The sequence below is a fragment of the Mustela nivalis genome (assembly GCF_964662115.1).
Source record: "Mustela nivalis genome assembly, chromosome: 16".
Classification (NCBI taxonomy): Eukaryota; Metazoa; Chordata; class Mammalia; order Carnivora; family Mustelidae; genus Mustela; species Mustela nivalis.
The window spans coordinates 23,305,306-23,318,133 of record NC_139035.1 but is presented as its reverse complement, the minus strand read 5'-3'; the positions used below and the strand labels follow the sequence as shown (position 1 = coordinate 23,318,133).

The 12,828-nt window shown below is 46.6% G+C and overlaps 1 protein-coding gene across 4 annotated transcripts in view; it reads right to left on the bottom strand.

Annotated features, from left to right (window-relative positions):
- Positions 1-2,796: 2,796 nt before the first annotated feature.
- Positions 2,797-12,828, bottom strand: part of ABL2 (ABL proto-oncogene 2, non-receptor tyrosine kinase) — a 114,315-nt gene continuing 104,283 nt past the window's right edge. For 2 of the 4 annotated variants that reach the window (XM_082704075.1, XM_082704076.1), the window contains 2 exons: positions 12,448-12,681; positions 2,797-12,138 (listed from right to left, as the gene is read on the bottom strand). In XM_082704075.1, the coding sequence (XP_082560201.1) occupies positions 10,958-12,138; positions 12,448-12,681 (1,415 nt within the window). In that variant the 3' untranslated portion in view covers positions 2,797-10,957. Of the gene's footprint in view, positions 12,682-12,828 lie in introns of all 4 variants that reach the window. The other 2 variants (XM_082704073.1, XM_082704074.1) reach the window with 1 other exon arrangement.

The following is a 12,828-nucleotide window of genomic DNA, read 5'->3' as shown; positions in this document are numbered from 1 at the left end:
TCCCGGGCTCCCAGCCGTAAAAAATCTTCATTTTTGAGGTTAGAATGGCCATGTATAAATGTGAACATTGTGTTTCTAGACACAGGGGATGTGTCTTGTGTCTTCCCTGCTCTTCGTTCTTTTGCTTGTCTGGAATCACACACAGGTCTTTCTCTTACTTTTGTCATCACCTCAAGTATCGCCTCTTACTTAAAACCCTCCCCAACCCTCTTCCGTTTAGCCCTGGAAAAACAAAGCTTCGGGCTCTCTCCCATTGAGCACTTGACTGCACTCGTTTACACACTGTCTCAAGCTCAGGGAGTACCTGCAGCCTGAGCCACATTACCTTCTCAGTGTGCAAACAGGTGATTGAAGGGACTTCTCACTAACCACAGGACAAAAGTTCGGCTTCACTGCACAATAACATGGGCTGGGTATGTGGTTGGGGTGGGGGCAGTGTTAGCCACTGGCTGAGTGTCTCAGTCTAGACTATTTTGGGAAGAAGATGCAGCCCACCTGATCCTGTTACAACCCCAGCTCCACACTCTGTAAATAGGATTTTTTTTAGATTTTTTTGCAAGACAGCATGCAGGAGTCGGGGTGGTAGAGAGGGAGAAGCAGGCTCCTTGTTGAGCAGGGAGGCAGCCCAAGACCTGATCAAGGACAAATCCAGGAGCCTTGGGATCATGACTCGGCTCCACCGACTGCGCCAGCCAGGCGCCCCCATGATAGACACTTTACAAGGTAGAACTTTCTATCTTCCAGTCTCAGAGCCACACACCCGCTGCCATCCTTTAGCACTGGCTTATCACAGCTGATGGTGTAAACAGAGGGTGTGACCTGCTTGCACGTGAGGGATGAAGGCAGGCAGCAGGACACAGTGGCCTGGGTGCCATATTTTTTGTGCCAAATATGGCACAAAAAAGTGCCATATTTCCCTGGTGCTCAGTTGCTTAGTGCTGTGAGACCACAGAAGGCCACAGACCGCAGCTGAACCTTGCTTTCTTCCTCTGTCCCTGCACTTCCCTCGAAGAGCTTCTGTGAGGATCAAACGAATCCATCTTTATAAAGTGCTCAGGAGTGCTCGCTTCGGCAGCACATACACTATAAAGTGCTCAGGACACAGAGCTCTGGTGTCTAGTAAATCTAATAAAATCTAATAAAACTGCTGTCAGCTGACACCACACTCCAAGCCAAGGTGGGGCCCAGCCCCTGGCCCCACTAGTCCGCACAGCCCCAGCGGAAGTCTGCTGTTGGTAGCCAACACTTGAGGACCTCCCACGGGCCCCGCATGCCCTGTGCTGAGCACTTCATAGCCATTTCATGTCATCGTTAACGCTGACTCTGGTGATGAGGAAATCGAGGCTCTGAGAGGTAAAAGATCGTGCACGGAGTCTCAGAGCTAGTCAGTGGGCTGGAGGGGCTCAACCCAGGCATTCTGCCTCCAGCTCCCACGCTTTCATGACTTGTTCCTACAACAGATTTCCTCAGCTGTGTGGGATGTTACAAATAATACAAAAGAGGAAGAAAATCACAATGGAAGGTTCTCCTCCAGAAACTCTAAAACAAGATTTCCCAACTAAACCGAAACTGGGCAGGAGGAAAGGACTGCAGGGGGAGTGCGAGCGGGTATGCAAGGGGATGGTGAACAGCCCTTCCAACTGAACCTTACATGTGCGCTCCATGAATACAGCCTACTCCGACCTAATTACAGTGGTACTTCTAAAAGCAATGAATGTTTTTTAAAAAAAACGATGACCAAGTCAAGCAAGAGTAGGATGCTCCGACATTCTATACGTGCTTTATTAATGCTACTTTGCCTCAAAACTTTTTCAGAAACAAGGTGCCTGGGAGACTCAGTTGGGTAAGTGCCTACCTTCAGCTTGGGTCATGATCCCAGGGTCTTGGAATGCTGCTCTGCCTCTTGTGATCTGTCAAATGAATAAATGAAAAAGCTTTTTAAAAAAATACCTTTCTGGGCGCCTGGGTGGCTCAGCGGGTTAAGCCGCTGCCTTCGGCTCAGGTTATGATCTCAGGGTCCTGGGATCGAGTCCCGCATCGGGCTCTCTGCTCGGCAGGGAGCCTGCTTCCTCTTCTCTCTCTGCCTGCCTTTCTACCTACTTGTGATGTCTATCTGTCAAATAAATAAAATAAAAAATCTTAAAAAAAAAAAAATACCTTTCTGGGGCACCTGGGTGGCTCAGTGGGTTAAAGCCTCTGCCTTCGGCTCAGGTCATGATCCCAGGGTCCTGGGATCGAGCCCCGTGTCGGGCTCTCTGCTCAGTGGGGAGTCTGCTTCCTCCTCTCTCTCACTGTCTGCCTCTCTGCCTACTTGTAATCTCTGCCTGTCAAATAAATAAAATCTTAAAAAAAAAAAAAACCTTTCTAAAAAACTAAAAAATAAAAATTTAAAAATACCTTTCTAATAACACAATTGGCACTTGGATAGAGTAATTAAAAACACACACACTTACACTTTTTCAGAACCTATTTGGAGTGTCCCCAGAATGGACTCAGAGAATTAAGTCTCCCTTCACAGTCACCGTATGTTAGATACCCACATGCACATACACACATTGCCCACCATATGTACCTGTTGGGCTCCATTGATGCCTTTGGCCATTTCCAAAAGGTGTACTCCATCGAAGAATGAGCATTCACTCCCACAGAGGACAATTGAAACAATGTGCCAGAGGGCCATTGCTAAAACCAGCTTCTTTACCTTACAGACTTCTATTTTCCTGTGGGGAAAGATACATCCTGCACAGATTCCCTCTCAGTTAAAACTGTAGGAGAAACACTCCAATCAGAAGCCACTTTGCCAATAAAATATTGCAACCTTTATTTAAAATAAAACACAAGTTGGCAAGCCTTGTGAGACAACAGGCAGACAGCATTCCCCTTTCAAGGGCCTCATTTATTTACATCAAGTTTAACACTGTTAGCAGTTCACAGTCAGACAACAGGGTGAGAGAATTAAATTAGAAAAACAAAACACCTGAAAATATATTACAAGAACAAACACCTGACAACACTGGTAGTGTGACCCATGATTGATGTGTTTTCAATGACATCCCGTATTGTCTCACTGTGTCCCCTCAGCGGTAGGCACAGTGCCAGGCCCTCCAGGCCTCACCCCCGTGCACCCACCACGCATACACCTGTGGAGTGTGACCTTTGGTATAAACGCTAAACAAGTTTTAAAGACTGAATCATGGGTTTTAGGATAAAGGTTTGTCAACCACCATAAAACGTTCAAACTTATTTTTGACGAGCATTAAAACTGGGTTTCTCCACTGATAGTCATTACAGAATCAGATTGCAAGAAGGGAAAGTGTGGGGTCTACCGAGGAGACGGGGGTTCTGAGGATGCATACACAGCTCAGTCAGCCTACTTGTGGCCAACACACCAAACCAGGGCACAGTTTCTGTTCACCGTGGGGAAAGATCTGAGTGACTCCCCTTTCACCGACTCCCCTCATTTTTCAGCACAACAATGGTGCAGGTACAGAATGTGGACAGAACACGTACCCTTCTACACAGATCTGAGAGATGAGCGTTTTCAAACATATACCCTAAAGAACTCTGAGTACCTCACTGTCTTTTCTAGTTTCTGAATACTAATTTCTCCCAAGGACAATTGCCCTAACCAAGGTGATTTCTTAAGATCACAGAAAATCTCTCTCATAACGGAATTCCAACAGTGGCCACAGTGAAAAATGGCTTGTCAAAATGGAGGCAAGCTGGCTAACCTGGCCCTCGCCTACCAGAAAAATCTCAGTCTCCGGGCATTCTTGCCAACTCTCAATATATGGTATGGTGCTTCTTAATCATGCAGAACAGTATTTGGGATTCAACAGTGAGGACCCTTTATAAAGCCCTACATGATCCTGCAAGATCTTCTGAATCAAGAAGAAATTTATTTGGCATACCTGTGTTACTGTTGTGTCATGACTGATGAAAACTATCCTTACATGTGGAATCTTTATTAACCCATTCTCCAACTGAATTTTATGCTGCTTAATTACAGCATCTGAAATGCCTATCCTGAGGCTCAGAAAAAAAAAAAAAAAAACCAATAAGCAAGCTTCAACAATATGGACTATTTCCTTTCTTGAAGCCCACTAGTGTTGGACAGTTCATCGCCACCATGTCCTGAGGAACTGACTACAACCCTCCCAGACCTCAAGCCCTGTGTGTACAGCTCAGCAACTTGGAGGGATATGCAGGACCCGGAAACTTGCTCTTCTGAGTAAAATGATGAACAAAGGTTTTCACAGAACACATACAGAGGGCACGTATGGGGTGTAGTCTGAGGACAAAGTGGAGGTTAGGCTTTCGACTTAAAGGAGACACACTTTCCTTCCGATGGGTTGCAGGTTAGATCTGTTCACACGTCATCTGTGACCTTGGGCCGTACACATACTGTGCTCAGTATGTGTACTCAACAACGGGAAAGTTAAAGGATGTAAGTTCTCTAACAGACGTAAACAGTTTCAGATTCCTAACTGTACACAAGAGCAAAGATGTGCACTTGGAGGGAGGGAAGGGTGAAGGGAGAGCAGCCTTCCCCCAGCTCACCAAGTGGGCTGGAGAAAAGTGCAGTCTGTCACATCAGCATCCTATGGCGGGGTGGAGGGGGGGTTGGTGACAACTCAAGCAGGGACTCTCACTGACTGTGGCACTGAGCCACCACCACCCACCTAGCCCGTTCTAGCTCACTAATTGTACACCATCAACCCAGCTTACACGTCCCTCCTCCACAAAATGCACAAAACTCATCTTTGAAGGCACAATTCTCAGAGTGACCTTTACCACTCCAAGTCATCCTAGAATCAGGATGACCTGCCTTGGCCTCCTCACCCAGGGAGAAGCACGCGGTCTTCCTACCCTATCATAGGGTGGAGACTTCCCTAATGTCCTGCTCTTGGGCTCTAGGGTACAGAGTCAGAAATGAAGGAAATACCACTTAACACGTGTTATCTCAAGACAAAACCTACATCTTAGGTATGGCATGAGAAACAACAGCCCCAGAGCAGGTAAACTCTTTTTGGACACTGCAGTAAACTTCAAGTGAGACAGACTTGGATGCTTTCTTAGTCACCTGAGTAGACGCTCTGCACAGGTGGCCCATTGCACAGCCCGGAAATCCACCCACACTTCCTGGCAATACAGGAGGACAGGGAGCGGCAGCGAAGTTCTGGCAGTACCAGGGCAGGTAACAACAATCACTGCTACTCCGGCTGCTTGCCCAAAAAAGAAAGCCTTGCATTTGAATTTTTCAATTCTGGTAGTTGGAAAAGTGGAATTCTGTCCAAAGATTTAACTATCCTGACTATTAAGAGTGGGACAAGCTTGAGAACCAGCCCCAGACCCCTCCTCTCTGACTAGTGAAGCTAATGGCCAGTGGCAATTTCCTGGGTTGTCACACGGAAGGGACAGGCTTCTGTGGGGCTGCCTTGGCCTACCTTTGTCAGAAGGGTAGAGGCCCCCCTGAAGCTGTCTTTCCCTCTCTCTTTCCTGCTCCCACACATCCCAAACCAAAGCATTTACAAAAACCTGAGCTACTGGCTTGACAGAGCTGAGACAGAGCTGTAGATAGCTAAGCGGGGGGTCCTATTAATTCATAAGAAGAAACATACATCCACCTACATAAGAAAACTGTCATAACAAATGCTTAGGACTAGAAATGGACCCAAATCCAGGTAGAACAAGTTAATGCCAAGCAAGATGATGAAACCCAAAAATCGTGATGAACAAAAACATAGACAACCCTGTCGGCCCAATGCAAACTCCTGTAGAGACAGAGCCTGATAGTAACAATGACATTAACAGCAAAACTGGAAGCGAGAGGTCAGAATGTAGTGTAGCTGTAACTCAAAAGTGGCCACCAATGCAATTTACTCTGGGGTATTTTATAATCTAATAGGCAAATTGTTTGGCTACTCATTTCAGAAACACACACACACACACAGATGATGAATGTCAAGCTCATTTCTAACTGGCAGGAAATCCTAGAAAACTAATTCCCAAAGTGCACTGGTTCTACAGCCATCTGATCCCACCCCTCTCTCCTCCCCTCCCAAAGCCCCCAACAAAATCACACTGGACATCAGTTTAAAAAGACACTGTCAACATCAACAGGTACGAGTTTGCGCCCACCTTGTTGGGATGCTGTCTGAACACGTTGTGGAAAAATGGTCAAGGAAAAGAGGGCCTCAATTCTTCCTGAGTCAAGATCCCTGGAAGAGCTGCTGTATTCCAGAGTACACATTACTACTTTTTAATGATTACAACTGAACCAGAAATTTGTGGGCACCTGGGTGGCTCTGTCAGTTAAGCAGCTGCCTTCGGCTCCGGTCCTGATCCCAGGGACCTGATCAAGTCCCTCATTGGGCTCCCTGCTCAGCGGGGAGTCTGCTTCTCCCTCAAACCCTCCCCCTGTTCTCTCTCTCAAATAAATAAATAAAATCTTTAAACCAGAAAGTTGGTCCGCAGTTTTCTGAAGTAATTCGGCTGAGCTACAATTTTAGCAAAACACTTACTATGCCTGCACATATTCATTTAATAGTTTCCTATTTACAAATGTGGTAAGTCATGGGGTGATTACTTATATATTTGCATTTTCTGGTCTCCCACAGGCAAAAGCCTATTAAGTCAATCAGCATCTAACCGACTGTTTGATCTTCTAAATATAGACAGTAATAATACAACCTTATAAATTACATTTGATACTTTTCTCAAAGTGCTTTCATATATATTACCTCATAGTCATTAAAATGATATGGAATAAAGTTTTATTTTAAGAAAAAGGAATGTAGGACTAGGTTTTTTAAAAATGAAGTTGGTATTTTTTTTATTACAAAGTGCAGACTACTGCTGTGTTGCCAGGGTCTATCCAAATGAATGACCCCACACTTTTTTCTAAATACTGAGCTCTACTGAATGCCTGCTTCGCTGGTGTTGCCATGACTCAACATTCAAGACCCGTAAGGTCAGAGAGTGCCAGGCGCATGTGCTTTAGAAAGTGTGCAGCACTGTGCAGACTGATTGTCTATCTGAGACGCTTTGTTTTGTTTTGTTTTGTTTTGCAGTATCTCACAAGGCAGCAGGAAAGGTGGAAAGACCCCACAACCAGAAAGTCCAGAGACCTGAACCCAATATAACCTTGGCTCTGCCACTAACTAACTGAGACAGTGGGCAAGTAACTTCATCATGCTCTCTTCCAATTTCTGAAGCTGTGATGAAAAGGGCTGGAGTCCTGACAGTGTTCAGACAGTACTGGGTGTCTAAAACACCTGGAGGGGTTCTCAGCTGGGACCTTACCCCACTGGGAAGTCTGGTCTGGGGTAAGCCATGCATCAGACTGTTTTAAATGCCAGGGATTTCATTGCCCATCCCTGGCCAAGACTCACCAGACTGAGTGTTAGTGACAGCAGGAGCTGCGCCCGCTTATGGAGCGCTCGTTAGTGCCAGGCACTCAAGCTGAAAATCTCACATACATTATCTCACTGAATCCTTACAACAACCCTGAGGTAGTTACTATTATTATCCCTGTTTTCCAATGTGGAAACTAAGGCTCAGGCAGGTTAAATGACTTGCCTTCTAGACTGGCTTCAGAGTCTCAACTCTTAATCACTATCCTTTAAAACTCCAAAGCTCCATGACTTTAGTTAAATAAACATGGGCTATATGTTTTGTTAACAGGGCACTATCTTACTAGCCAAATTTCAATTCCATTGTAAGAAAATTCTAATTTAAGCCCAAAATACAACTGGCAAAGGGTCTCTAATGATATCAATGAACAGGGGTTCACTTGGAAAAACACCGAATGAATTTCTCAGGGCCAATCTTTTTTAAGGCTATTATCTCTGAAAATCACAATGGAAGTCTGTAGGAAAATATACACACTTCAATTTTACACAAAGCCTTTTAAGAAAATACTTCATGTAAAGCATAATCAAGATGTATTCTACACAAAACACTGCGTTTTAAGGTAAGAAATCTACACTGAAACCCTGTTATCCAGAGCTGAAAGGACGTAGGCGGTGCCAGCCCGAAGGTGCGCACATGTATCAGCCACGTGAGAAAGTCGTCAAACTCTTGCAGAAGGCCTCGTGCTCCTGGCTTTGCTTTTAAAGACGACTACGTTTTAAGTCTTGGAGAAGCAGTTTTCTCTGCTGTGAATTCAAACTTTTAAATTTACATAAGGTTATTTTAAAAATCTAATCCTTTTCTATTAGAAAAAGGAGCAATCTAAATGATATTTTTAGAGTAAGTTGACAGTGCCTCTTTCACTTGACCCTGGAGTCCCACACAGTTCAAGCATCATGTGGCTGGGCTGTGCTACAATCGTTCATGCTGCTCTTGACAGTGTTGAGAAAAATCAAATTCATTTCATGAACTTATTGAGCACCTACTGCAGGCAAGACAGAGCCAGGTGCTGCCCCTGAGTAAGACACTGTCCCCATCCTCAAGACTGTTCTGCCATGAGAAAACCAGGGAGCTTACACACACTCAGTAGTGTTCCTCCAAGGCTTATTTTCAGAGCTCTCAAGGAAAGATCCTTTGCTTTAAAAAAAAAAAAAAAAAAAGTCCCCTGAAAAAACGCAATTATAATTAACCCATCAACTTGCATCCCACAATGACAGATAAACTTAAAAAGCAGCATAATACTCTATAAAGTTTTAGCTTTCCCTGTCCCACCCTTAAAAAAGGCTAATGGCTAAAACGATTTCAAGTTCACAGAAATGACTGCTGAAAGGGAGTGGCAGAGAGTGGGAGGACCACGGGCCCATGTTCAGGTTAAAGGGAACTCGTCTCCTCATCCACCTACCACAGGAAGCTCTGCTGGATTGCTAGCGGCCTGTGCTGCCTGTTAACCTCTGGCCACGGCTCATCCACACCCTCCCAGGAAGGCCCGGGATTGTCTCCTCCCTTCTTACCCTGCTCCTGACCTGGGCCTCCTTCAGAGCAGCCACAGTAAGAATCAGGGTTTTCTGTCTAATGAAAACTGAATTTCCTCCTTGGTCAAAGATGACGAACTCTGTCCAAAACACAGTTTTTCCTCCTTAGTATTCTAGCCCAGTTAGGATCATCTCGGCACTTCAACATTTCCATGACTGCTACTGAGCAAAGAAGAGAATGCAAATCATTCAACGTAACAAGGCTGCACTGAAACGGCTCTCAAAGGGATAGAGCTATACACTTGTTTGCAAATGGCCCTTAAGAAGATGAAGCATTACCTTCATTCAACAGATTAAGAGATGGGGCTGTGGCTTGACAGTGGATCGATGACAGAGCCAGGAAGAAAAATCACAGGCCATCAGTGTTCAATTCTTATCTTCCTAAGTTAATATTCCTTTGGGAAGAAAATAATGTATTTATTCTCTTGTATCAGGTTCTCCTTGGGCAGGTGTGGGAGGTGGTTGTAAAGCTTTAAAAAGAGAATGAAGTGTTAATTAAAATTAGACCTGATATCAAGGATATTAGTAATGTCTAACTGATTAGGTTCAGTTAATATGATCTTAATTAGCTTCCATAACAGTAACTGAACAGAAAGGAAACGGCTCATTTTTCAAGGCAAAACACATTTGGGGATTAAGTTATTAGGTTTCTAGGATTTAATCAGTGTTTCCTGGAAATGACCTGCCCCCTCAATTATGCATTTTTCAAGGAGAGGTGAAATGACAAAATAAATATCAAAGAGTGTTCCCAATAAGATTATTTACAGATAAGCACAACAACAAGGGGGAGGAGGATATGTGAGATGAGAGAAGCATAGGAGAATAATTTGGGGTGATTCACTTGAAATCCACAGAGAGTGAGAGAATGTTTTTCCTTATCCTATACCTAGCCTGAGTCTAAGTTGATAAGGGAGGAGAAAGGTACAGAGAAATGGTGATTGGGACCAAGTTAGCCTCTCGAAAACTCTTGTCACAGACCTCTGAACCTCGCTGTTGGATTCCAAGAAGGGACCTCCCTCCCTGGTATTTTAGCTGATTAAAAAAATACAGAGCTGCTCAATTCCTTGGCCAGTATGTTGGTATGCAGGGACACCGTATCAGAAAAGGATTTCCAAGAGAACCTGTACATGACCACTATTTTCAAAATCAGCATTGGTGAATGCCCCGAATACTGCCAGAGATAAAGGAAGACAGCCTGCCCAGCGCAGAGCAGAGAGGAACCACGAAGGTCTACCCCCATGCCTATGATTTATAGATAGGCACCAGCAAGTAGAAACCCAATCCTGGTCCATCAGGAAATCACGAGACTGGGAGAAAGGACTTCTGCTCATCAGTGGAGAAGATGTGAGAAGGAGGTTTCAATCTCCCTGACTACTTCCTAGCATTCTTTCACTTCCTGCACCAACTAGCACACCATGGGGGAGAGGATGGGAGCACACCCAGCGATCTGATCTGCAGTTCCTACTACTGCAGGGAGCTCTGCAGAAACCGCTGCGCTCAGCAGCCTCAAAGAAAAGGTCCCTTGGTACATTCCCAGCTTTCCCTTCTTCTGTCCCACCCCATTCACTTGACGAGGTGGAATGACATTACCAATAGTACCTAGTGGAGCCGCAAGTCAACCCTCCTGTGTGGCACGGCCAGTCCCCGAGCAGGCGCGGGCCTGCAGCCCTGCCGAGAGCAGCCCCACGACATCACCGCGCAGCATCCTGGGTAGGAGTGGCCTGCACTGGGTTCTTCGCGGCCTGACATACACACATTCCCTGATGTTCCGGGGCACCTTCCAATCCTGTCCACGACTGCTCCGTCCCCATCTCATTTCCCTGTCCTACATGTTTTGTTTTTTGTTATTTTTGAGATGAACCTGTAAACGTGAGAACTCAGAGATCTGAGGTACTTCACATAAACACACTCAAGTATCAGTCTTTCATTTTTTGAAAACAAGAACACAGGAAAACAAGTCCCTCCCCTTCTCCCTCAGAACTGTGAGCATCTTCCCACGAGGCTCACAGTGGCTACCTCTGCACCACATCGCTGATCTCCTGCACACATGACAATAAGTTATTAAGGACAGGGTTGGCCCCGGGCACCCCAGCAGCGGCCGAAGACACCTGCAGCTCCTGCAGGCTGAGTTCCAGTTTGCTCACAGCCTCTCGGAAGGCAAATTTGTTGCGCGTCTGAGGGATGCAGTCCACATAGCCTGAGCAGTAGTCAAGGAGCTGGTGGCCAGTGTCCACCAGCTGGCTGTTGGGCACAGGTTCTGTGATGGCACTGGACAGTAGGTCAGCACATTCCAGCAGGGCCTCTTTGCTGATTTTGTCTGCTGAGATTTTCTCAGCTGCCTGTTTGGTTTTTCTCAGGGCCACTTTAGTACCTGCTGTGCCATTAGCCATTTTGGCTGGCGAGATGGAAGATGTGGGCAGAGGCACTTGAGGCGGAGGCATCACTGGCCTCCCGGCTTTCCCACCGCCAGGTACTGCCCCCAGAGCGGCCTTTTTCCCTCCGTCCTGTGTTTCTAGTGCAGGCTGTCCTGCAGTCGAGGTGGTCAGCTCTTCCGCGGGGTCTGAGCACAAGGACGGATGCTGCAGTAGTCTCATCACTGGGGGTGGGGGTGGGGCACACTTTGGTTTTACCCGTCGGGGTCGGTCCTTGTCTCCAGAGGATGTGACCTGATGCTCAGATAAGAGTTTGAATTTATTGCCCTGAGAGTCTGTGCCAATGAGCTGCACGTCAGCAGGAGTGTGCTTCAGAGTGGGTGAGATAAGGACTGGCACTTTGTGGTTGTGAGTGGTTGGGAGGGCTGCTGCAGCCTTGGCCGGAGAAGACCAGCCCGTCTGATCGCCGTCCTCTGGGACTCCAGCCATGCCGAGTCGCGCCCCACCATTCCTCTCCTTGCTCTTTGGGGCAGCTGCCACTCCAGCCACCCCCGCCCCTGGAGAGTCCTTCTCTATAATGGCTGGATCCCCAGAGGGGGTTCTGAGAGGAAGAGCCGCGGCTCCTCTGGGCAAAAGTTTGGCTTTTGGTCTCTCCCTGCTTGGAGCAGCACCTTCCTCTGATTTTTTTGGAAGCATGTCATTGGCCCTGTCCACATTCTCTTCTGGCTGAGAAGAGGTGGACACTGTCCTTTCCAGCTGGAGTTTGGACCTCTGGCAGTTCCTGGGAAGGGTCATTGCCATCCTATCCTGCTCTGGAAGCCCTGAGGACATGGAAGATGTAGAGTTTGACCTTGGAAAAGGCTTGGAAGTGTCATCAATGGCTGTGGGTTTCCCCGCTCGTAAGCCCAGTGTCTTTTTGATTAAGCGTGGTGTAAAGAAGCCTGTGATGCCAGACCACCCACCCCCAGCGGTGCCACTGCCCCCGCCCCCACCGCCATCGTCATTACAGAGGTTCCTCTGCGCAAAGCTCCCCCCATAGCACTTGGGTGGCACCAGATTCGCCTCTTGCTGGGCAGGAGTGAAAGAGAACCCATCAGCATGCTGCAGAGAAGCAACAGATGAGAAGTTACCCGTGAGCTCATATTTCTTGTGGGGTTGATTCTCCATTTCTCGGAAGGAGCTGCTGCGTTTGGGGGGTGTGGGAGCATTTCTCTTTTTCATGAAGGAGCTGAAGAAGCCTCCCTTTCTGTCTCTGGTGAAGCATGTCTCTTTGGCATCTTCCAAGAGGCTGCTAGGTGACTTGTCTCTTTGTTTTCGAGGCAGTGCTGGGGACCCAGTGGGGGCCTGTGCACCTCTAAGGAACCCTGAAGAGAAACAGCCAGTCAGTAATGTGAAAGACAAACAGTGACTCCATTACACTTGAGTAAATAAGGTTACATTTTAAGAGTTTTTTCAGGATCTCTTAAATGTCAGGCATTAGCAGGACTCAGAGAAAACTAATAAATACAATA